Below are 26,694 nucleotides of genomic sequence, written 5' to 3' on the forward strand. Positions count from 1 at the left end.
GACCCAAGATTCTCTAGATGGATATGCTGAGCAGTTTCACAAGGAAGCAAAGGGTCTTATTGTTGGAATGGACACTTCCATCCCAGTTTGCTTCAGGATTGTGGTGTGCTAGTACAGACTTGTTGTGAAGTTTAATCATCCCAGAAGAGAGGGACAGGGAGGCTCCTTTACAGGACCTCTATCTGGAGTGTCAGGAAGTTCAAGTGGACCTGCCTTCTGATATATATATATATATATATATATATATATATATATATATATTTATATTAGCCCACTCTTATAAAATATCAATATGGTTTACAGCAGTTGATAAAATAGGACATAAAATACAATAAAACATTCTTGGTGTTTACCAAGCTGTGCAGCACTCAACTTGTGATGCTAATGGGAATGAAAATTAGTACACTAATCTTGGCTTGTTCTTCAGATAGTTAAGGGGTATGCATCAGTAACTGGAAACAGCTAGAAAATAAAGTTGCCAGGAGTAGAATCCAAGTTACAGTATTGCTAACAATATGGAACTTAAGTTGCTTACTGTGTTTTTTCAAAGAGGTTTACAAAAAATATAAAATAATAAAATTATCACTAAAAAAATTGCAACCATAATTTAAAACATACAGAAAGTTCAAACCATAATAGAGTAGGCTATAACAAATTCAAACTAAAACAAGCTTTCTAAACATCTCGGTAGGCTTGTTTAAATAGTAATGTCTTCAGCAGGCACTGGAAAAAATACAGTGAAGGCACCTGCCTGATATCAATAGGCAGGGAGTTACACAGTGTTGGTGCTGTCACACTAAATGAAATGAAGTACTAACAAGAATTCGTTCAAAGCGTTAATTCTATCATGCAACAGCAAGCTATCACTCTGCTTTGGAACACATTTTTAAAAGAATCATAAGAATCAAGGCCAGAATGCGGCTTGCCACTCTTAATTATTGGCTGAGACTAGCCTCCCTTCTGAGCGGCCTTGCTTCCTTGACTATCAAAGATGATTTCCACTTGATATGGAAACGAGCAGTGGATAATATAATAACTCTAGGATTCAATCCACAGTTCTTACTTAGCATGGGGAACGAACAAGCAAAAACATTATTAAACAGCGTGTGGTAGACATAGAACGACAAGCAGACCTAACCAGGTCCCCCAATTTTTTAATTAGCAAAACCAGAAGATACTCAACTTCCCAAATGCCATACATAGCTAATCTTGAAATACCAAAACAACCAAGGGCTTTCACCTTGACCCGTTGTCAGGCCCTCCTTTCAGCAGTACAGGAAGGCCGTTATAGGAAGATACCATATGACGAGAGGAAATGCCCATGTGGCTCTGGGCAGCAGGAAACAACGGAGCATGCCCTTCTTCATTGCCAGTATTACATAGACATTTGAGCCAGGTTTATCCAGCCCATCCTATGTAAGTTCCCTGGGCATTCAGAACAACACTACATCTCCCTATTACTACAGGATGAAAGCCCAGAAGTGACATATTTCGTCGCCAGATTTTGCACCACCATGATAGATATTCGCCGAAGGATGGTCTATGTTACTAATCAGACCTAAATAGAAGGCCCATATTGTTATATCCGCACTTCTGAAGCCCCATCCCATACAGCTGTTCTTTTTTAACTGATCTCTCTTAAATTTTCCTTATTGGTTTTTATTCATCCATTATCTATGCTTAATCAAGTATTCTATGTATATGTTTTAATCTACGTTTGGTCCTTGCTCCCAATTAATTTAATAATTATCCACTTAGAGATACAGTTATGCTATTTATTTAGATGTTTTGCTTATGCTGGTCTGTGAACATAATAAAGTAAATTCATTATAAATAATATAAATAAATATAAATATAAATTCATTATAAATAAAATTTATTATTATTCATTCAGAATTCTTTCAAAGCATTAATTCTATCATGCAACAGCAAGCTATCACTCTGCTTTGGAATGGCATCAGAAGTAGTGTTGAAAGCTGCAACCAAGGTGTAGGCAGTGGAAAAATCAGAGGAGCATGTTCCTCCATTTATGCAAGTAGCAGTGCCTTGTATTTACTCAAAAACGTATCTGGATCACACCCCGTGTGCTCAGAATTTTCAGGATAGTGGCCAATAACAAGGGATATTTTGCTATGGTTTGAAATTATGTTACTTGTGATTGTGCTTCTCTAGATCAGTGCCTCAGGTATATATTTCATTGACTACAAACAGTTCTGTAAACTCAAAACCTGTTATATTTCTTTGTTACTGTTTGTATTTCATGTTAGGTCTGTATAATTTTTAGTGGTGATATTGTAAAGACATTTGCTGACACAGGGTGATAGTCAACTAAGTCCTACTCAGAACACACCCATTGAAATTCCTGAAACTAAGCCAAATCCGTTAACTTCGCTAGGTCTGCTCTGAGTAGGACTAGTGTTGAATACAACTCTTAACTTTGATCTTGTAATTGTCTGGTGATGCCACATCAGGTCGGCCTGTTTTTTTTAAACTCACCTGGAAGAAATAATTTCAGCTTGTGTTCTTTTGAGAGCTGACGTGTAAATAAAAAGCTATATATTGCAGATGGAGTTCTGCAAATGTTTGTGGATTACTTTCATATATCCTTTTCTTTTTTTAGGCTGTTGAAAATCTCTGCGCATATAAGATTTCTGAAAATTTGTACAAGCAATTAAGACAGATTTGTGAAGACCATATCAAAGCACAGATCCATCAGTTAAGAGAATATCCTTTTTGAGTAGTAAGTAACGTGGCTGAAAAGAGTTTCACCACTCAGTGTGTCACTTTGAAGTCCTGTAAAATGCAATATGAGAATCGCATGGATTAAGAACCATTCAAAGTCATTACTTGTGAATTCTTATGCTGGTTGCGTCATGACTGATGTAACTCTGGGCCCTTGAAAAGGGGTAGCATAAGGCTCATTGGACCCACGTACCTACGGGACCGCCTCTCCTGGTATGCCCCGCGGAGGACCTTCAGGTCCACAAATGACAACATTTTGAAGGTCCCAGGTCGCAAAGTGGTTAGATTGGTCTCAACTAGGGTTAGGACGTTTTCAGTACTGGCCCCGACTTGGTGGAATGCTCTGTCACAAGAGACTAGGGCCCTGCGGGACTTGACATCTTTCCGCAGGGCCTGCAAGACAGAGCTGTTCTGCCTGGCCTTTGGTTTGGACTCAGTCTGACCCTTATGTTTCCCTCCCCTTATGGTTGTGATGAGGCTGCATTTTAAATTGCATTTTAACCTGTATTTTAAATTGTTTCCCCCCCTTATGATTTTACTGTAATTTTACTGGTGTTAGCCGCCCTGAGCCTGGCTCTGGCCAGGGAGGGCAGGGTATAAATAAAAGTTATTATTATTATTATTATTAGACTGATTAGAAAATATTGAACTATTCTGTTGGTTAGAAATAAAACAGAATGGGGAGGGTTGGTTAACCTTAGGGTTGCCATATTTTGAAGAGCAAAATTTGCCGACTTCTAGGTCAATATTGTTTACACTGACTGGCAGCAGCTCTCCAGGGTTTCAGGCAGGGACTCTTTTCCAAACACCCGCCTGGAGATGCCGGGGATTGAATCTGGGGCCTTCTGCATTAAGAGCAGATGCTCTGCCACTAAACTATGGCCCTAAAATAAACAGAAGATCGCATGAGCAGAGAGAGGTTTAAAGAGATGGACAGACCCTGGATGAGGCTCTCACTCACAGGAAGTCATTAGGCAGAGGCTGGGCAGCCACCGTAGTGTAGGGGGTAGAACGCTGGACTTGAAGGGGGGAGAAAAGGGACACAGAGGAGGGGGGAGGGGGAAGCCCTTGGAGGGATGAGGGATATAGGAATTTGGAGGGATGAGGGATATAGGAATTTGTAGTATTGGGGTTGTGTTCAGCCAAAAGCTCCAGGAAGCCTTGACTTTTCAGTACCTAAAGAGCCTCTTTGACCTTCATTTTTATAATGGCTGAAATCCAGAGAGATGCACACATCAGTGTTTCTCTCTTTCCATCTGAGCATCTCCCCTGTTAAACTGTAGGATGGGTCTTAAAAGTCTGTTTGGGCTCTAATACAAGGACTTTTGAAACAATAAGGAGCAAGGGAGGCAGGATTTGATGTTCATAACCCTGAGGCTGTGCGCATGCTTACAATATTGCAGGATTACAAAGTTTTGAATAAATTATGGGTATTAACATCAATTTTTAACAAATAACTTGGAAGATTAGCTAACTTATTTCATGACTCTACTACTGATTTTAGTGGCAACGTGCCACCAACATAGTACACCTTTAGATTTGAATTGTGGGGTAATTGTTCTGGTCTCTATGCTTTTAGCTGTTTTTAGGTGAACATCTTTTGCATAGCCATATCCTAAACTAACAAAGGCTTTAAAATAGGATTTGACAGTTTCTTTTGTTTCAAAATGAATTTTCTAGCAATGATGCAGAAGAACAGTATCATCAGGTGTTGGTGTTGTCTCAATTATTGTGTTAAATATTCTTAACTTCTTCCTCATGGATTCATTGGACAGTGTTCTTTTTCTCAAGAAAATAGACAAATGTTGGCAAGACCACTGTAGACAAATGGTAAGGCTTATTTTTCTTTCAAATAATATTTACGGTATGTGAGCTTGGATCCAAAGATGGCTCTCCCCCCCATCTGCAGCTCCCTGAAAACTGGCTCTAGGGGTCCATAGACTATCTTGAGCAGCTTTCCAAGGGTCAGAGATAGCTGCGGGGGGGGGGGCAAGATAATTGGACACACACACACACACACACACACACACGATTAAACGCCCATTTGCAGATACAGTGGTACCTCGGGTTAAGAACTTAATTCGTTCTGGAGGTCTGTTCTTAACCTGAAACTGTTCTTAACCTGAAGTACCACTTTAGCTAATGGGGCCTCCTGCTGCCGCTGCACGATTTCTGTTCTCATCCTGAAGCAAAGTTCTTAACCCGAGGTAATATTTCTGGGTTAGTGGAGTCTGTAACCTGAAGCGTACAGGTGAAACTCGGAAAATTAGAATATCGTGGAAAAGTTCGTTTATTTCAGTAATTCAACTTAAAAGGTGAATCTAATATATGAGATAGACTCATGACATGCAAAGCGAGATATGTCAAGCCTTTATTTGTTACAGTTGTGATGTTATGGCGTACAGCTGATGAAAACCCCAAATTAACAATCTCAGAAAATTAGAATATTAAATGAAATCAGCAAAACAAGGACTGCAAATAGAGCAATATTGGACCTCTGAGAAGTAGAAACATGCATATGTACTCAGTACTTGGTTTGGGCCCCTTTTGCATCAATTACTGCCTCAATGCGGCATGGCATGGATGCGATCAGCCTGTGGCACTGCTGAGGTGTTATGGAAGACCAGGATGCTTCAATAGCAGCCTTCAGCTCTTCTGCATTGTTCAGTCTCATGTCTCTCATCTTTCTCTTGGCAATGCCCCATAGATTCTCTATGGGGTTCAGGTCAGGCGAGTTTGCTGGCCAATCAAGCACAGTAATCCCATGGGCACTGAACCAGGTTTTGGTACTTTTGGCAGTGTGGGCAGGTGCCAATTCCTGCTGGAAAATGAAGTCAGCATCCCCATAAAGCTCGTCTGCAGAAGGAAGCATGAAGTGCTCCAAAATCTGCTGGTAGACGGCTGCGTTGACCCTGGACTTAATGAAGCACAGTGGACCAACGCCAGCTGATGGCATGGCTCCCCAAATCAACACTTCACACTGGACTTCAAGCATCTGGCATTGTGTGCCTCCCCATTCTTCCTCCAGACTCTGGGTCCTTAGTTTCCAAATAAGATGCAAAAGCTGCTCTCATCAGAAAAGAGGACTTGAGACCACTGAGCAACAGACCAGTTCTTTTTTTTCTTTAGCCCAGGCAAGATGCTTCTGACGTCGTTTCTTGTTCAGGAGCGGCTTGACAAGAGGAATACAACATTTGAAGCCCATCTCCAGGATCCGTCTGTGTGTGGTAGCTCTTGATGCACTAACTCCAGCCTCAGTCCACTCCTTGTGAAAGTCCCGAACACGTTTGAATGGTCTTTTCCTGACAATCCTCTCTAGGCTGTGGTCATCCCTGCTTCTTGTGCACCTTTTTCTTCCACACTTTTCCCTTCCGCATAACTTTCCATTAATGTGCTTCGATACAGCACTTTGGGAGCATCCAACGTCTTCTGCAATTACTGTTTGAGGCTTTCCCTCCTTATGGAGGGTCTCAATGATGGCTTTCTGCACAACTGTCAGGTCAGCAGCCTTCCCCATGATTGTACTTCCTACTGAACCCATTGCAGGTGTTATGGATTGAATAGCTACTGCACCTTTTCACAATATTCTTATTTTCTGAGATTGTTTATTTGGGGTTTGTATCAGCTGTACCCCATAATATCACAATTATAACAAATAAAGGCTTGACATATCTTGCTTTGTATGTCATGAGTCTATCTCATATATTAGTTTCACCTTTTAAGTTGAATTACTGAAATAAATGAACTTTTCCACAATATTCTAATTTTCTGAATTTAACCTATATGTAACCTGAAGCATATGTAACCCGAGGTATCACTGTAGTAAACTCAGTCCTTTACAGCAGAATGCAGCAGAAGCAACTGTGGTTGGAATAGTAACATCAAAGGTTTTATTTATAAAGCAAATAACAAAACAGCAAGACAACTCTCGCATCCCTCTTTTTCAGCAGAGAGCAGAGAGAGGGAGGGAGGAGACATTTAAATAGTTCCCATACTCATACATCAATTAAGTAATTAAAAGCAACCAACAACATTATGCAATGTGAGAATGAGACATTACAATACTGACACACACAAGCTTTCTGCTCACTGATATTTAGGCAAATACAACTTTTTGTTTTGTACCAGTGTCAGGTAATGATGCTTGCAATTTGTATTTAAGACTTATTTTTTGTTGTATTGCTTTTGTGACCTGATGGCTGGGCATTCATTTTGCAACTCTTAGAGACAGTTTGTGTGACTTAGAATACAGACTCTGTTATACAGCCAGGGAACATAGAACCCCTAGGAGTTATGCAGCATATTTCAGTCTTATTAAGAGAACCTTTATTGGGATGGATCTCAGCAGCTTAAAAAGGCAATGCCATAAAAGCATATTGAAGAAGCATTTCATTAAGATATCATATGAAGAAATAGATTAAAATTTATCCACATCTCAGTATGTGGAGGGACTGAAGTTTCTCCTGGTGAAGGGAAGTGGGGCATCTATTGTCTCTTAACCTGACCTGGTTGTGGAAGCATACACACTGATGGGGCAATTAAGAGGATGTGCACCATTCACCTTAAAGAACATGAATAGAGCAAGAGGGAGGAGGTGGTCAGTTCATATACTTGACTTTCTAAAGTTGCAGTCAGTAAGCAGGCCTATTTGGAAGCAAGTCCCGTTAAAATTGGTGGCCTTTCCTTCCAAGTAAGCATATTTAGGATTGGGGCACAAGAATGATATTGAGATGGATACATAATGGTAGACATAGCATTTAAAACTGGTCAATGTGTTTATGGCTTGATTTTTGTTTTCCCTCCTCCCTTGCAGATAATGATTAGAAGTATCTTTTTGTTCCTGGATCGAACATATGTTCTTCAAAATTCAACGCTGCCATCAATTTGGTGAGGAAGAAAAGAGAAGTATTGATGTTAGACTTTTAGATGCTCTGTTAAAATATGTATTCAGTCAAGGAATAAGAGGAGTGGTCCTCTTGAGGATCAGGAATTGGTTAAGTTGCAGGAAGCAAAAAATAAGAATAATTGAACAGTTCTCTGAATGGAAAGAAGGAAAAAATGGAGTCCCCTCAAGTATCAGTAGATGTCTACTCATTATGCGGCAGTTGTGGAAAAAGGCAAATTACATGCTAGGGATCATCAGGAAAGGAATTGAAAATAAAACTGCCAGTATCATAATACCTTTATACAAATCTGTGGGGTGACCACAGTTGGAATACTGTGTACAATTCTGGTTGCCTCACCTCAAAAATGATATTATGGAGTTAGGAAAAGTTCAGAAAATGATTAAAGGGGATGGAGTGTCTCCCCTATGAATAAAGGTTGTAGCATTTGGGACTTCTTAATTTAGAGAAAAAGCAAGTAGGAGGTGACATGATAGAAATTTATAAAATTATGCATGACATGGAGAAAGTGGAGAAGTTTATCTTCCTCGTAACACTAGAACTCATGGACATCCAATGAAACTGAATGTTGTTAGTTAAACTATGGAACTTGTTCCCTCAGGAAGTAGTGATGGCCCCCAACTTGGATGACTTTAAAAGAGGAGTAGACAAATTCATGGAGGAGAGGGCTATCAATGGCTACTAGCCACAATGGGTATGCTCTATCGCCACAGTTGGAGGCAGCAATGCTTCTGAATACCAGTTGCTGGAAACCAGAGGAGAGGAGAATGCTCTTGTGCTTGAATCCTGCTTACGGGATTCCCGCAGGCATCTGGTTGGCCACTGTGGGAACAGGATGCTGGGCTAGATGGGTTATGGGCCTGATTCAGCAGGCTCTTCTTAAATTATTCCCTTTCATTCTGATAGATGACAAACTGACAGAGAATAGAGAATCTTTGCAACATGGCTGGTTTATGTGTTTTCTTTGTTGTCTCACCCCCAGATTTTCATAAGGGATGTGGGTGTGGTACTTTAAAGATAAAGTTAAGCTAAACCAAGAAGCTCAGATCTGGAAAGTATAGAGAATCTCCATGGCAGTGAAGGAGGTCATTGTGTATATTGATTGGAGACCAAGAATGGCAGCAGTGCTACATGTTGGGAATGACTGAGCCATCAAGAACCAGCTTGGCAAAACTGTCTCTGTCTTCAGACACCATGTTCATATATAAGAATAAGCCACACACCACACATTTGTCACGAATGAGCCAATTACACTTGCTTCATACTTCTCTGCTAGCAGTGGAGAGAAACAAACCACAGTCAGTGTTGTGTCTTTTGTTATTGACTTCTCAAACATGGTTTGTTTGAGCAAAACAAACCATAATCTCTGGTTCAGGTATAATGCTAAGAAAGGAATTGTGGTTTGTTTCCTCTGCGCACTTACAGCCAGCCAGGAACAAAACAATCAAGATTTAGGTGTTCACAATCAACCATTAATTATGGTTCGAATCCCCGCGATGGGGTGAGCTCCTGTTGCTCGGTCCCAGCTCCTGCCAACCTAGCAGTTCGAAAGCATGTCAAAGTGCAAGTAGATAAATAGGTATCGCTTCGGCGGGAAGGTAAAAGGCGTTTCCGTGTGCTGCTCTGATTCGCCAGAAGCAGCTTAGTCATGGTGGCCACATGACCTGGAAGCTGTCTGCGGGCAAACATCTGTTCCCTCAGCCTATAGAGCAAGATGAGGGCCGCAACCTCAGAGTCATCCGCGATTGGACCTAATGGTCAGGGGTACTTTTACCTTTATGAAGTATAAACAGGGCCATGGACAAAAACAAATAGCAGTTTAGTCTGAGATTTTAAAACAGGTGATGCCAATGTAGAATGCTGTAAATCTGAAACAATTGACTGTTGTTGTTTTTTACTTTGTAATTATGTATGCTTAACAAAATGCAGATCTTTGGGTAATGCCCTCAGCACTCTGCATATTGTCTATGTATTTATTTAAAATCTTTTCCACAATGAGTTTTACAGGAACACTCTGTGTTAGAGTTTGGTTTAGAGCCTTGTTTTACCAGTGCAGTATCTCTACAAGTGGTACACATTGCGCTGGACCTCAGTTTATCATACCACTCATGGAAGGAACAAACTAAGTTGTGTTCCAACCCTATTGCTTGCATTAAACTTGAATTTGCTACTAGTATTAAGTTCCGGGAGGACTCCTGTTGTTTTCTCCCCCAACCGTTTTTTAAATCTTTTAAAGCCCATTCACAATTTAACCTTGGAATAGTTCCTAGTGTTTATGTATTTATCCAAATTTCAATTTATATGAATACATATATAGATGCCCCTTAACTGGATTTACACACATTTTGGGGTTCTCAGGAAAATGTGCAAATAAGATTGTTCCCTCTAGTAAGAGCTTGCTATGGACATTTGTGTAGATCAGTTAAAAGTCTGCATAATTAATGACTGAAGCCTGGTCAGACACAAGTTGCTGAACCCAATATGAGAAGGCATGATAATCGGGTCAGGTCATGTGTGCACAAAAGAGCCAGGAACTTACTTTTTCTTACACAGTATTCAGAAAGTAACACCTGATCAGTCCTGAATAAATGGATGCAAAGGTATCCAATATGCTGCTTCCCTGTGTTGAACTTTGATTCTTTATCATTATTTCTTTATTTTCAGGGATATGGGGCTAGAATTGTTTAGGGCACATGTAATTAGCGATCAGAAAGTCCAAAACAAGACCATTGATGGCATTCTTCTGTTGACTAAGCGAGAGAGAAATGGTGAGGCTATTGACAGGAGCCTGCTTCGCAGCCTCCTCAGCATGCTTTCAGATCTTCAGGTGAGTCAGGGATCCCCACCATGTTTAACCTGTATAATATTTCAAAGGAAACTATGAGAGCATCCTAAGGAAATGACTCATTTCTGTTTTCCCCAGATTTATCAGGATTCTTTTGAGCACAGATTCTTAGAAGAAACGAATCGCTTATATGCAGCAGAAGGACAGAGGCTTATGCAAGAGAGAGAGGTATTTTATTACCTTACTGTTCATGGGCACCATGAGGATATTAATCTCTTGATTATGAGGGCAGAACAGGAGCTCCCATGATGTGTTCTGCCCTGCTGATAGGGACTACAATACAGGCATAACTCAGATATATTGTGGGTTCAGTTCCACACCACCACAATAAATCGAATAGCACAATAAAGTGAGTCACACATTTTTTTGTTTCTCAGTGCATATAAAATTATGCTTACACTATACTGTAGTCTATTAAGCCAGCCCCTCTACTCTTGGCTCAGGAGGAGAAAATCCCGCCTCCAGCCCTAGTTGCGTATCGAGACCCCGAGACGACCCCCTCATTGATGAATAAGACACTAGGACACAGATATTAGGATAATGTTATTGGGCAAATTTAGGTCACAACTTTATTGGTTACAGAGGGACGCGGGTGGAGCTGTGGGTTAAACCACAGAGCGTAGGACTTTCTGATCAGAAGGTTGGCGGTTTGAATCCCCGCGACGGGGTGAGCTCCCGTTGCTCGGTCCCTGCTCCTGCCAACCTAGCAGTTCGAAAGCACGTCAGTGCAAGTAGATAAATAGGTACCGCTCCGGTGGGAAGGTAAACGGTGTTTCCGTGCGCTGCTCTGGTTCGCCAGAAGCGGCTTAGTCATGCTGGCCACATGACCTGGAAGCTGTACGCCGGCTCCCTCAGCCAATAAAGCGAGATGAGCACCGCAACCCCAGAGTCGGTCATGACTGGACCTAATGGTCACGGGTCCCTTTACATTTACCTTTTATTGGTTACAGAATGTGAGCGGTATTGGCTTAGGCATTGGAATTGACCCAACTATATCTGACTCTTGCCTGTCACGCAGGGAGTCCAGTAAGGGTCAACCACTGGTAGGGGAGCCCCGTCGATGCAAACCAACTTGAGCTCCCCCTGGGTTCCCGATGGGGTCGTGGCATGGCCCTAGCTCAGCCGTGGACTTCGGACAAGATCCACACACCCGATTTCCTTTAACGGAATACCCTTAAGCTTGGAGGGGCAGTTGTTGGCCACACCTCCCCTCCCCCATTATAAGATCAACCAATGCCTAACCGCCAAACCTTACAAAGTTGTGACGATTGCTACGAGGTAGGCGAAAACCAAATGGCCCATGCCAATTTGCCAAGTGGAAAAATTCCTACCAGGCCCCTCAACGGCGACCAACCAAGGTCCATAGCAAGGCCAAATTTGAAACCTGATAATAGGGAGGGAGGGCGGGAGATAGAGGAAGTGAGCCAAGAGGAAGCTCTCGGGCTTGTGCCTCAGTTAAATGGGGCCCGGCCACGCCCCCCAGCCAGCGGATTGGCTGGCAGGCGAATGACATGGCTGAGAACCTCCGGGGGATGCAGGACTTTGTCCCCCGTCCCCGGAGGGGAGTGGGTGGCCATGTGGTCCACCACAACTCCTCCGCACTGGGAAGTGGAGCGGATTAAGCTCCACTCCCATGGCCAGAAGAGGGGTGGTGGCAGCAGAGGGCTTCCTTTCCCTGGAAGCAGCCGGGCTGCCTGCAGCTGCGTCCTCATAATGAACATCATCTGTGAAGTACAATAAAATGATGCACAATAAAACTAGGTATGCCTGCAAAGTATTACAGCACTAATATGACCAGATATAATAAATTCCCTCCAAAGGATTTGTCTTATTTAGCTTTTCTCCATAACTTACTGACTCTGACAGGTTCCAGAATACCTCCATCATGTCAACAAACGCTTGGAGGAAGAAACAGACAGGATTATCACTTACTTGGATCAAAGCACTCAGTAAGTGTGTAGACACCCTCAACCTGGTGTGTTAAAGCTGTTCATGTTGGACTCCTCATTCCACCACTGCTTTTTGCCAGTGTGGGATCATTTCCTATATGTAAAGAATAATGTCAGACAAGGCCACATTACATGGGTTTGTTCACATAAATAGTATAGTTTCCAAAAGAAGAAGAGTTGATTCCATCAATTCAAACCATGCAAAACTTAAACAAGCTCTGAGAATAAATTGGATGCTACCAAATCTTGCTTCCATATTCATGTCTTTATTTAAAAATACCTATTTGTGTCCATAGTTGTTCCAAAAATCATCATATGGCTGCCATACTCAAATCTTAGGCCCTGCTCTTGCCTCTCCTTTTGCTATCTTCTATATGGAAATTTTATTTATTAAATTTCTGTCCTGCCCTTCCTCTCAAAGGAGCTCCGAGTGGTAAAATTGTACATTCCTTGGATGGGCCTGGTTGTATTGTACCCTGCAAAGCACCACCCAGTAGTGTTATGTCTCTTCAGCTGCTACTAGCTGTGGATTGAGGATACCCAAAGTGGTGCCTTTTGGATGTTGGATTCTCAACTCCCATCAGCCCCAGCCAGCATAGCCAGTGGTCAAGGATGATGGGAGTTGTAGCCCCTCAAAATGTGGAGGGTATCATGTTGGCTACCTTTGTTCTAGAATCTAGAAGATGATTGAGCTTCATTTTTTTAAAGAAGGTAGGAGAGACCAAAAGCAGTTTTTCCACACATACAAAAATCACGTGAGCCATAAACACATTGTTAGAAGTAGTTGGGAATGTTGCTGTTTGAAGCAACCTGGTGTTCAAGTTGGGTTGAAAGTGGTTAAAGGGCAAGCAAAAGGAATGTAATTCTAAACACTTTTTTCCGATAGGAAACCACTAATTGCTACTGTAGAAAAGCAGCTGCTAGGTGAACATTTAACAACCATTCTACAGAAAGGTAACCTATCTTTTTTTATAGAAATATTTCTGTTTACTGCTTCTTCAGGGTTTTCAGTTCCCTATGCTGAATGGAACTAACCCATTCAGCTGCCACTTTTTTAATCCCCTTTGCCTACCCTGATCATAAAGGTAAGCCACAGTAGTGGCTTCAGATGTTTTTCAGAATGAAAACTTGATGATGTTAAAAACAAAAAACAGCAAATATGGGTGGAGGGTGTATGTATGATAACATGTCAACTCTAGATGGCATTTAAGAGGCAGGTTGTTTCAGTACAGATGTCATCTTCCTGTGGAGGGCAAGGGGTGAATCAGATCAACTGCTACATTCTGCAAACAGCAAATACTTCACTTTCCTGCCTTTTTAAACTGTGTAATGAATCACTTTGTGTTCCAAAAGACAATATGCTTTTCAAAGAGAGTGAAAGCTGCTTTTCCTGAACGGCTGTTAATGTAGACAGCATCTAACCAGTTGTTAGAGAATGTGCTGTGAATGCTAGTTGAGATAAGAATCCCGGAATCCAGCCATATATACAGAGATTTATTGGCAGCTTCAAAGTATTTACAAGAGTTCAAAGAACGACACCATCACGATCAGTCAGTTGCCTCAAATGGCTCTTTCCGCTTCTTCCCCCAGCAGATCCACCTCCTAAGCCCAGCCCCCCTTCTACCTCTGCTCCGAGAGTGGCTGGGTCCCGGAAATGGCCCTCCCCCTCAGATTCATTCTCTCCCGACAGCCCTTTGTCTCCTTCCTCGTCCGAAGAAGAGCAACTGCTAATTAAAGGCACAGGATCTCTGTAAGTGCCCATTCTCTCCCCCCTCTCCTCCTCCTCTGCCTCCAATTCCCTGACATCCACCCCCTCCCCAAAGGCCCCCTCCTCCTCCTCCTCAGGAGAGTCGACCGTTCCCGTTCCTCCCTCATCCGGAATGGCGGGGGTGAACCCTAGAAAACTGTCCTCCTCCTCTTCTGTATCTTCAAAAACCTCCCTCCAACCCTCCCACAAACCCGCAGTTCTCCGGCCGTTTCGGTAGTCTTCTTCCAGGTTCCCCTCCTCATCGTCTGATGGTGGGAATCCCTCGAAGTCCTCTTCATCATCCGTTGGCCCGAACACCTGTTGAAAAAACCTACCCCGGGGTTTGGGTTTGTCGGGAAATAAATCATGAAACTCCTCCACCAGATACTCATCAGTGATGCAATCTGCCGGGACCCAGGTGTTTTCTGAACTGGAGGCGCCTTCCCAAGCCACAAGATACTCTAGTTCCTCCCCGTTCCAACGAGAGTCCAGTATGTCAGTTACCTTGTTGCGCTGCTCTCTCTCCTCAACTTCAGGCAGTGGAAGCTCCCCTCCCCCTGTACCTTGCCTCATGCCCCCTTCCCTGTAGGGCGACAGCCGTGACCTGTGAAATACGGGATGGATTCTCATGCTCTCAGGCAACCTTAATTTAAATGCCACTGGATTGATCTGCTGGATCACCTCAAAGGGCCCCACCCTCCTGGGTTTGAATTTCTTGCACCCCCCTTTCCAGGGCAACCCTTGCGTGGACAACCATATCTTGTCCCCAACCCAGATGGCCTCCCCTGGTCTCCGATGCTTGTCTGCCTCCCTCTTGTAAACTTCCTTGGCCCTCTCCAAGTTCAACTGGAGCTGTTGGTGAATCGCCTCCATTTCCTCCACAAACTGTTCTGCGGCAGGCACACTCCACGACTCCTCTCCCCTCCCTGGAAAGGCCCTGGGGTGACACCAGTGATTGGCGAAGAACGGAGTCATCCCTGTGGATACGTTCTCCGCGTTATTGTAAGCAAACTCCGCCAGAGCTAGTTTGTCCACCCAGTCGTTCTGCCTCTGACTGACATAACACCGCAAATACTGTTGTAAAACGGAGCCGCCCTCTCCCCTTTGGCCCTCTGGCAGGTGTCACATCCCCTTACATATTCCCTTACATCCTCCCTCACCTTGGGCCACCAAAACTCCCTGGTAACCAACAGCATGGTTTTATGTTGCCCAAAATGTCCTGCCGTGGAGCTGTCGTGAAGTTGCTTGAGGACTCTGGCTCTCAGGGTCTCCCCTGGAATATACAATGCCCCCCGATAGTACAGAAGCCCCCCTTTCACTTCAAAACCCCCCTCAGCTCCCCCCTTTTCCCTTAGCTTGTCCATCTTTCGCCTTGCAAAAGCATCGTCTCTGATTAGTTGCATCAGTTCATCGTCCTTCACCAATGCCCCCCCACAAGTCCACTTGTTCTCGGGGAACATTAATCTGGCAACCGAAGGTCCCTCCTCCGCCAGATACTCTGGTTTTCGAGAAAGCGCATCCGCCCTCGCGTTCTGCTCCCCTGGCACGTACTGAATCTTAAAGTTGAAATTGGCAAAAAACCCCGCCCAGCGTATCTGCCTCTGACACAGCACCCGTGCCGTACGCCAGTACTCCAGGTTCTTGTGATCTGTGCACACCTGAATCTGGTGCTTAGCACCAATCAGGAAATGTCTCCATTGTTTGAACGCAGCCACAATCGCAAGCAATTCTTTGTTGTAGATAGTGTAGTTTAGCTCCGACTTCTTCAGCTTACGGGAGAAAAAGGCACACGGCCGCCACTCCCCCTTTTCATCTTGCTGCAGCAGAGCAGCCCCGATGGCCCAATCTGACACATCCGTTTCCACCCGCAGCAGTCGATCGGGGTTGACGTGCAGTAGTTGCTCCTCGGACGCAAAAACCTTCTTAAGTCTCTCAAAACCCTCTTGCGCCGCTTCCGTCCACAGAAACCTTTTCTTACCACTAAGACAGTCCGTTATGGGCGCCGTCAACTTCGCAAAGTTTTTGATGAATTTCCTGTAGAAGTTGCTGAAGCCCAGGAATTGCTGAACATCCTTCCTGGTCTTAGGGCTCTCCCATTCAAGCACAGCCTTCACTTTCTCTGGCTCCATGGCCAGGCCCTTATCAGACAACCGGTAGCCTAGGAACTCTACCTCCGTCGCGTGGAACTGGCACTTCTCCAGCTTCACCCACAGACGATTCTCCTTTAGCTTGCTCAGGACTTGACGCACGTCCTTTACGTGCTGCTCTTCGTTGTCAGAGAACACCAGTACATCATCCAGGAAACAAACACAATTAAGATACAGCAACGGCCCCAGCACATGGTGCATGAAAGCCTGAAAGCACGGGCGCCCACACTGCAAGCTGAAAGGCATAACTAGATATTCGAACGCCCCCAACGGGGTGAACATGGTGGTTTTCCACTCGTCGCCCTCTCGCACTCTGATGAGGTTGTACGCCCCCCGGAGGTCCAGCTTAGTGAAAATTTTTCCTTTCCGCACTCTTGCCAAAACGTCGTCGATTCTCGGCATGGGGAAGGCCATGGGTTCCGTCAGGGAGTTCAAAATGTGAAAGTCAACTACAAGTCTCTTCTCGCTCGTTGACTTATTGTCCACAAAGAACACCGGGCTCCCACCTGCCGCCTTGGATTCCCTGATGAATCCCCTTTTTAAGTTTTTGTCGATAAAGTCCTTCAAGTCCTGCATCTCTTGCTCAGACATGGAATACAGCTTGCCCACCGGCAGTTTGGCCCCCAGGATCAGATTGTTCTGGCAATCGTATGGCTGGTGCGGAGGTAACGTGTCAGCCTCCCTCTTGCTGAACACTTCCTGTAAGTCCCGGTATTGCAGAGGGATTCCGCCCTTGCCTCCTTTGCACGTTGCCGCCATCTTGGCCTCTGACACTCGAGGTCTCTCTATGCCCAGGCAGTTCTCCATGCAGTGCGCTGACCCAAACATCAGGGACCACTGATGCCAGGAAACCACCGGATCGTGCAAGGCCAACCAGCTCATGCCCAGAATAATGGGCGGGCCCGCCAACGTGGCTACGTGGAAAGCGATGGTCTCGGAGTGCGTGCAAATCCGCATCCTCATGGAAGGGGTCTGATGGGTCACTTCCCCTCCCAATAGTTCCCTTCCATCAATAGTGGTCACTTGCAGCGGAAAATCCAAAGGCTGCAGGTGCAATTGGTGCTGCGCAGCAAACTCCCTGCTGAAGAAATTGGCACTCGCTCCTGAGTCCACTAATGCATGGACCTCCATCGCGTGGCCGTTCGGGAGTTCCAGCACCACCCCCAACACTATGCTTGGTTTGGGGTGTCCTGGCTGGGGCCTTTTGCAGCTGCTACCGCCTGGCTGTTGCCCGGTTCACCACCAGCCAGGCTCTCTCGTTTCCCTGAACCTGGGGTACCTCCTCTTCTCCCTGTGGAGTAGCCCCCACCATTCCCTGCCAGTTACGACGCTCCGGACACACTCTGGCAAAGTGTCCTGGCTTCTGGCATAAAAAACATTTCTTGGCCGTCTGCCAGTCCTTTCCCTCTTTACTGCTCGGCCGTTGGGCCTTTGAACGTTCCCGCGTGTGGGCTGAGTCAATTTCCATGGGCTCTGGCTGCTGTTGACCTTCAGTGGCCGCTGCCGGCATCTCAAGAATGTGGTCACCATGGAAACGCCGGCCTCTGCTCTGCTTTCTCTCCAATAGCCGGGCTTCCTGCCTCAAACCCAACGATACGGCAGCCTTTGCTAGCGTGTCCATATCTTTGGGACGGGGCCCCCTGGCAAGCTCATCTTTCACTTCAGAGTTCAGCCCAGCTTTGAACATAGCCTGCACGGGCTCTGAATTCAACTCCCATCCCAATTTGTGAACAAGCATGGCGAACTGCGACCAGTAACTACGCACAGTCAAGTTCCCTTGTTTCAAAGCCAGGAGCTCCTGCTGAGTCATATCTACTTGGCTTTCATGTGAAAACATGATGTCCATTGCCTCCCAGAACTTTGCCAAATTCCGCAGCGCTTCATTATTTGCTGCTATCAGTGGCCTGACCCAATCTTTGGCCGGGCCCGATAAATGGCTAATTAGGAAGGCCACCCTTTGAGCATTGTTAGCAAACTCGGCCCCCTCCAGTTCAAGTACATACTTCACCTCCGTTTTAAATCCCAAATATTCCTCTGGATCCCCGTGAAATTTCCCCACTAACGCAGGCATGCTCCTTCCTTCCTTTGTCTCCTTCCTCGTCCGAAGAAGAGCAACTGCTAATTAAAGGCACAGGATCTCTATAAGTGCCCATTCTCTCCCCCCTCTCCTCCTTCTCTGCCTCCAATTCCTTGACACCAGTTCTATTTTTCCTTTCCCTCTAAATCAAAGGAAACTGTCTCTGTTCTAAACTGGTTTCTGTCATCAGTAATGGACTGGATGAGGGTAAACAAATTGAAACTTAATCCTGACAAGACAGAGGTGCTCTTGGACAGGAAGAAGGCAGAACAGGGCATAGGGATTCAGCCTGTGTTGGATGGGGTAACAATTTGGGTGTGCTCCTGGACTCAACCCTGAGCCTGGGTGCCCAGGTTTCCGCAGTGGCCAGGAGTGCATTTTCACAGTTAAAACTATTTACACAGAACAAAATATTTCTCTGAATCAAATAACTGAACTTGATTGACTAAATCTTTCCAACCAGTCACAAACTCAAAATCAGACTTTACACCTGCTGTCCTGGAGCATTGCTGGGTGGGGAAGCAAAGGTGGAGACCCAGATTTAATGAATTTCATCGAAGGTTTTGATATAATTATTTTACCAGAAACCTGGTCTACTAGAGATATCAAAATTAATGGTTTTACCTCTTATATGATTCCTGCATTGAAACCTAATTCTAAGAGCTGGCCCAAAGCAGGTTTTTGCTGTCTGATTAAAGACCATCTAGGGTTTGAAGTCAAAACAGTTAAAAAATTTCTCGTCACTTGCACAAGTTCTACTTTTAACTACTAAAAATGATATCTTGTTGCTTGTAAATGTCTATATCCCCCCTACACCACCAAACATTATCTCTGCTGAAAATTGGTCACAATTAAACTCTTACATTGAAAATTTGACTGATATCTAAATGGTTAGAATTAAAGGAGGAAGAGGTAGCTTATACGATAGATAAGGCATTCAGAATCAGAGGGAAAACACAACAAGCTAAATCGAAAAAACTGGTTGGTGACTGTCTAGTGGTCTTCAATTCAATTGAGATGAAAAATATGATCTTAAGAATGAGCTATAAAAAAAACTAATAATTGAAGGAAGACCTATTGTTATATATAAAGAAATTCCAATCGGGCTCCTGCGCAAAAGGGACGGATATAGACAAATAGTAAGCGTTCTGAAAAGGTATGCTATATCTTATAGATGGGAACTCCCAGAAGGGATTACCTTCTATTACAAAGACAAGAGATTTAGATTGATGAACACCCAAGAAGTGGAAAAATTTCTGAGAAGATATGAGAAGGAATTAGGGAAAGGGGAAGAAAGACTGGAAGAGAGAGAGAGGCTTTCTGAGGAGAGGGAGAGAAAGAGAAGGAAAGAGAAGGAAAAAGAGAAAGTGGAGAAAAGGGAAGAAGTGGAGGAAGAAGAGGAAGAAAAAGAGGAAGAAGGTGCAGTGGGAGGAGAAGAAGAGGAAGAAAAGGAGGAAGAAACCACAAGGAACAGGAAAACTAGATTGTAAGTTTGAGAACGAGTGCAATACGAATTAAAAAGTAACAACATATACGATAATGACTCTTAAAATTCTATCTTGGAACGTGAATGGACTAAATGATAAATCTAAAAGGAATAGAATCTTGAAGGTTTTGATGAAAAAGAATGTTGATGTGATATGCTGTCAGGAAACACATGTGGCTAAAAAGCATAAACATATCCTGATAAATAAAAGGTTGGGGGTTGAATTTATTAATTCTGATACAAACAAAAAAAGAGGAGTGGTCATATACGCTAAAGAAAAAGAGGACCCCGAGTTAATATGCAAAGATGAGGAAGGGAGAATTTTGGGGATACAAATTAACCATCAGGGAGAAAAATTTAATGTAGTAACTGTTTATGCCCCCAATACGAATAAAGCAGAATTTTTCAAAAAACTGGAATAAATATTATTGGATTTAGAGACTCATAAACTGATTCTACTCGGTGACTTAAATGGAGTGCCAATTCCAGAACTTGACAGAAGTGTAAAAAGGGGGAAACTGAGCCAAGGGAAATTACCAAAATCGTTTAAAAACCTTGAAGAAAATTTGGACTTGATGGATATCTGGAGACACAAAAACCCATTGACAAAACAATTCACATTTTTCTCAGAGCCGCACCAGAGCTGGGGCAGAATAGACCAGATTTGGGTATCAAGAGAACTAGTAACAAGAGTTGCAAAATGTGAAATACAACCCAGAACTCTGTCTGGCCATAATTCAATATCCCTGGAAATTAAGTGTGGAATTCAGGGTATGTATCGATGGAGAATGAATGAATACTTATTTGAAAACGAAGATGTAACTGAGAAGGCCAAAAATACTTTAAAAGACTTTTTCGAGTTAAACCTTAATAAAGAGACAAATATTGATATGGTTTGGGATGCTAGTAAGGCGGTGCTAAGAGGCTTTCTAATCCAGCAAAATAGTCATAGGAAAAAAATAAGGGAACAAAAGAAAGATGGAATCCTGACCCAATTAAGAGAATATGAGAAAAAATTAATAACAAATCCTAGTGATGATCAGATTAAACAAACATCCAAATTGTTACAATTACAATACTCAGTGCTAATTAACCAAGAAGTTGAATGGAGAATTAAATCAATGAGGCAAAAAATTTTCGAATCCGCAAACAAAACGGGAAAATTTTTAGCCTGGCAACTACGAAAAAGGAAAAAGCAAAATGTGATCAATAAGATAAAAATAGAAGAAAGGCTTGTGGAAGGGCCAAACGAAATAAAGAAAAGCTTCCTAAATTTTTTTGAAAAATTATACAAAAAAGAAGAAGATATAATAGAAATAGGAAAATATTTAGAAAATAACAGAATAACATCCATAACGGAGGAAGAGAAAACCCAATTGAACAAGTCCATAACAATAGATGAAGTCCAGGAAGCAATAAAGAAAATGAAACTAGGGAAAGCTCCAGGCCCAGACGGCTTATCGGCCAAATATTATAAAGTTCTTGGAGAACATTTAGCCCCGGTGCTACGTGATGTAATGAATAACATCCTACAAGGAGGGAAGATACCGGACTCCTGGAAAGATGCCCACATAACGTTGATACCCAAAGCGGAGTCAGACAAACTGAGTATAAAAAACTACAGACCGATATCGCTTCTTAATAACGATTATAAAATATTTGCGGAAATTATGGCAAACAGACTTAAGCATTATCTAAAAAATGTAATACACACAGATCAAGCTGGATTCCTTCCTAATAGACAACTAAAAGATAACGTTAGGCATATAATAAATATCATTGAATACCTGGAAAGGAAGAATGAAATCCCTTCAGTATTAATTTTTATCGATGCAGAAAAAGCATTCGATAATGTATCATGGCAGTTCCTATTAAAGTGTATGGAGACAGCAGGGATAGAAGGTGCCTTCATGGAGGGAATCAAAGCAATTTATTCTAGTCAAAGAGCCAAACTGATTATTAACAACAGTTTAACTGATACATTCGAGATTTCCAAGGGTACGAGACAAGGTTGCCCCCTGTCACCGCTTCTTTTGATAATGGTATTGGAGGTAATTGCAAATAAGATAAGGAAAACATCAGAGATACGAGGAATTAGAATTGGGGTGAAAGAATTCAAACTGAAAGCATACGCGGATGACTTGGTAATCTCACTGGAGGACCCAAAACAAAGTATGGACAAAGTCCTGGTACTTCTAGAGGAATTTGGGAGGGTAGCGGGCTTTAAGCTAAATAAAACTAAAACTAAAATGATGGTCAAGAACATGGGGGAAGACTTAAGGAGGCAGTTAGAACTCCAATCAGGAATTAAAGAAGTAAAAAAGGTAAAATACCTAGGAGTGTGGCTTACAATGAAAAACATAAATTTAATGGCTGATAACTACATAAATACCTGGAAGGATATCCAAAAGGAACTAGATATCTGGAACAGGATAAAACTCTCCTGGTCAGGTAGAATGGCAGCAATCAAGATGTGCATACTGCCGAAACTATTATTCCTATTCCAAAATGTCCCGGTGATTAGAGGAAGTGCAATATTCCAAAACTGGCAAAAAATTCTCTCTAAATTTATATGGCAAGGTAAAAGACTGAGAATCAGATTTAAATTGTTAACGGATAAAAAAGACGGGAGGATTCTCGGTCCCAAATCTGAGACTGTACTATGAAGCCTCATGCCTTTGCTGGCTTAGAGAATGGATTACTTTGAAAAATACAGATCTGCTAGACTTAGAAGGATTTGACTTAAGATTTGGTTGGCATGCTTATCTCTGGCAGAATAAGGAAAAGGTGCATAAAGGCTTCTCGAACCATATCATCAGAGGAACATTGTTAGAAACATGGGAAAAGAACAAGAAACTGTTGGGGGAAAAAACCCCTGGTGGTTATCGCCTATAGATATGTTAACTATTAAAAAAACAAATATAGAAGAAGGTGAGAGATGGACCTATGAAGACCTCCTAGAAAGATCAGAAAGAGGATGGAAAATTAGACCATATAAAGAGTTAAAAAGTAAATTATCAGGTTGGCTGCAGTACCATCAAATTAATGCCTTATGGAAGGAAGATAAAAAGATCGGAATGAATGAAAAAAAATCCAAGTTCCAGGTAGAGATAATAGAAAGTAAAACCAAACTGCTATCTAAAATGTACAATCAGCTATTAGAATGGGACACCAAGGACGAGGAGGTTAAGGATGTCATGACAAAATGGGCAATAGACCTCGGATACAATTTGGATTTCAACAAATGGACGAGGTTGTGGACTAAAGGAATGAAATTTACACCTTGCACCACCCTCAGAGAAAATATGGAAAAGAGGATGTACCGTTGGTACATCACCCCTGTGAAACTGCAAAAAATGTATAAGACCGGAGATAATAGGTGTTGGAAGTGTAAAACCAAAGAAGGAAGTTTCTTCCACATGTGGTGGAAGTGTGAAGAAATCAAAAAATTTTGGGAATCCATATACAATGAACTGAAAAAAATACTTAAATACACTTTCGTTAAAAAACCCGAAGCCTGCCTTCTGGGAATGATCGGAGACGAGATTAAAAAAGAGGATCATATAATGTTTCAATATGCAACCGTAGCTGCCAGGATCTTGTTAGCAAAAAATTGGAAAACCCCAAATATCCCGACTGTTAAAGATTGGCAAATTAAATTATTCGAATATATGGATTTGGCAAAAATGACACAGAATATCAGACAGCAAAAAGGTACAAAGTTTATTGACGATTGGACTAAATTTATAACATACATGGAATCAAATTCTACAGATATAAAAATCACAGTAGGTTTAATATAATCCTTGCGATGTTTAGATGACATAAAATGAAAACTGCAGAACAGAATTATTACTTTACATAACCCAAAACAGAGGTGGAGGGAAGTCAACTATTATTTGTGTTAACCGATGTTCGTCTTCTGGTTTGTTTATATTTTCTGTTTTGGCTGATGTTTTTCTTCTTTTTTTTTTCCATTGGTGTGTTTTGTGTTGTTATTTTTCTTTTTTTGGTTGTTGTTTGGCATAGAAAATCAATAAAAAGAATTTTTTAAAAAAGAAGAGAATTTGACTGATAAAACCTACAGTAAACACCTCAATAATAGCAGCCGATTTCAATGCTAGGGTGGGAATTGATAATGAACAATTATTTACTACCGTATTTTTTGCCCTATAGGACGCACTTTTTGCCCTCCAAAAATGAAGGGGAAATGTGGGTGCGTCCTGTGGGGCAAATACAGGCTTTCGCTGAAGCCTGGAGAGCGAGAGGCTCTCTCTCTCCAGGCTTCAGGAAGCTCTGCGCAACCCTCCAAGCCGCGCCGGCCTCCGGAGGGTTGCGCAGAGCTGCCTGCATTAGGAAGCCTCAGCGCGCCCGGGCTTCGCACAGCTGTCCGCAAGCCTGGGTAGACCGGCGCGGCTCCCTAGGCTTGCTGATAGCAGGCTCTTCTGGGGGCTGGGGTCGGGGGAAGCTGGGACTTCTCCCTGCGCCAGCCCCGTGCCTGGGGGGGAAATATTTTTTTTCCTTTATTTCCCCCCCAAAAAACTAGGTGCGTCCTATAGGGCGGTGCGTCCTATGGGGCGAAAAATACGGTACTTTAAATTGGAATACCACCAATGATATTGCATATTCAATGAAAATAGGAAGACTCCCTAGAGACAAGGTTATAAACAGGGAAGGTATATGTTTGCTAGAGCTGTGTAACAATTTTAATTTACAAATTGTGAATGGCTCAACAGATGGGGATAGAAAAGTGGAATTCTCATAGTTTTCCCCTTGAGGATGTAGTGTCATTGATTAAATGCTGGTCCCTTACAATATTGTAAATCTGATAGTGGATTTCAAAATTGGGATGCATACTGAAAGTGATCACCAACCACTGTTGATGTCTATAAATTTAAATTTAGGTTTGAAACAATTGGAATAACAAATTTTTGCCAACATGAGCAAATGATCCAACTAAAATGGTCTCAGGAAATGAGTAGTAGTGGGGCAAAAACTTAGTTGATTTTAGAAATCAGGTACTCTCTAATTTAAATAATATAAAGTCTCGTATTCTGAAAGTATATACTGAAATTTTCAAAACGTTTGAAGAGCTCAACACTCCACCAAATGTCAGGGCATTTAAATACAGAACTAGTTCCTGGTTCAACGACGAATGTTTTCAACTTAAAAGAAAATTGCGCCAAATTTTCAGAGATAACCATACTAAAGTAGAACCTGTCTACCTTGATGAAAAAGGAAAATATCATAATATTTTGGCTGAAAAGAAACAAAAATATGCCTCCCCAAAATGGTCCCAATTTCTCGACTCCATCCAAAACAAAAACAACAAAGAGTTTTGGTTGTTAGTGTATGGAAGCCTGAAAGCTGGCAACCATTTAGTTGTTCCACCAATTGCAGAATCCAAATGGACCCAGTATTTCATATCCATATTTAGTGACCTGCACTGTGAATTGAATTGGAAAGGAGACCAATGATAACAAACTGGAGAGACTGGAGGAGTGGCCAAGGGTGAAAGAGGAGGAAATTCGAGAGATAGTCAATACTTTTAAATTGGGCGAGTCACCAGGGCTAGATGGTCTACCAATAGAATTATTTAAGACTTTCATAGATTGGTGAGCAGAACCCCTAGCGCAGTTATTTACTCTTATTAATAAATATGGAGTCATCCCTGAAATATTGCTCAGATCAATAATTATTCCAATCTTTAAGAAAAGGTGATCTGGGAGAACCAAAGAACTACAGACCGATAAGTCTACTTTCAGTGATAGGGGAAATCTATGCTAAGCATTTTATACTTAAACTGCTTACCTGGATGAAAAATCTAAACTTACCAGGGAAAGAATAAATAGGTTTTTCCAAAGCCTGCTCCATTTTAGACCATTGTCTCATACTTACGCATTTGGTTGAAAAATACGGATTTCAAAATCAATCCAAGATTTGTGCAGCATTCGTACATTTCCATGCTGCCTTTGATTCAATTAATTGTATGATATTGTTAAAGAAGCTTGCAGAGTTAGGGACTGATAAACATTTGTTGATCTTAAGATAGAATTTATAGTCTTTTAACATCTGCCAAATGAAACTTAATATCAAAGGTCACCTCTCCTCTGATATCCCTAACACGAAAGGTTTAAAACAAGGGTGTATTCTTGCCCCTTTTCTTTATAATTTATTTTTATCAGATCTTCCAGAGCACATCAAAAAAATAGAATCACATGCCCCCCAAATCTACCAAAACCCAGTTCCACTTTTACTGTATGTGGATGATGCAACCTTATTATCACTGACGAGGATAGGTTTGAATTGTCTTTTACTCTCCTTGGTTTCTTACTGTGAAATTAACAAATGCTCTTTAAATTATGAGAAGACATAAATTCTGGTCTTCTCTAATTCCCGGAAACTAGAGAAATGGAAAATAAGAGGACAAGAAATTCCTCAAGTAAAGATGCATAGATTGTTGGTGCTTCTCGGCGGGAGACGGCCTTCTCCCGGCACCGGTCCAGAACGCATAGCACAGCATTCACTCCTCCAGATGTTCAAGCAAGCAGCAGAGCTTAGCAGAAGCTGAGACTGAGGATACGTAGCATCTGGGTTTAGTGATTTATTTACAGGATCGAAATAAAGAACAGAGCCATTATGGCGTGTCTCTTCTCTGAGAACAACAGAACAGAACAAAAAACAAAGAAGACAGAAGTGGCACACAGTTCCTTCCGTTCCCATACTTCCAAAGAATGGAATGTCAACACACAGAGCATGTGATCTAGTAGTCACACACACTCTGCAGCACAGGAGAG

The 26,694-nt window shown here is 42.4% G+C and overlaps 1 protein-coding gene across 2 annotated transcripts in view; it reads left to right on the plus strand.

Moving 5' to 3' along the window:
- Positions 1-26,694, plus strand: part of LOC308467737 (cullin-4B) — a 120,532-nt gene that overhangs the window by 5,776 nt on the left and 88,062 nt on the right. For both annotated transcript variants that reach the window (XM_080989432.1, XM_080989433.1), the window contains 7 exons: positions 2,621-2,724; positions 4,503-4,572; positions 7,556-7,629; positions 10,311-10,473; positions 10,570-10,659; positions 12,358-12,440; positions 13,327-13,394. In XM_080989432.1, coding sequence (XP_080845558.1) covers positions 2,621-2,724; positions 4,503-4,572; positions 7,556-7,629; positions 10,311-10,473; positions 10,570-10,659; positions 12,358-12,440; positions 13,327-13,394 — 652 coding nt within the window. The remainder of the gene's footprint in view (positions 1-2,620; positions 2,725-4,502; positions 4,573-7,555; positions 7,630-10,310; positions 10,474-10,569; positions 10,660-12,357; positions 12,441-13,326; positions 13,395-26,694) is intronic.

This window comes from Podarcis pityusensis, assembly GCF_964106645.2.
Source record: "Podarcis pityusensis genome assembly, chromosome: W".
NCBI lineage: Eukaryota > Metazoa > Chordata > Lepidosauria > Squamata > Lacertidae > Podarcis > Podarcis pityusensis.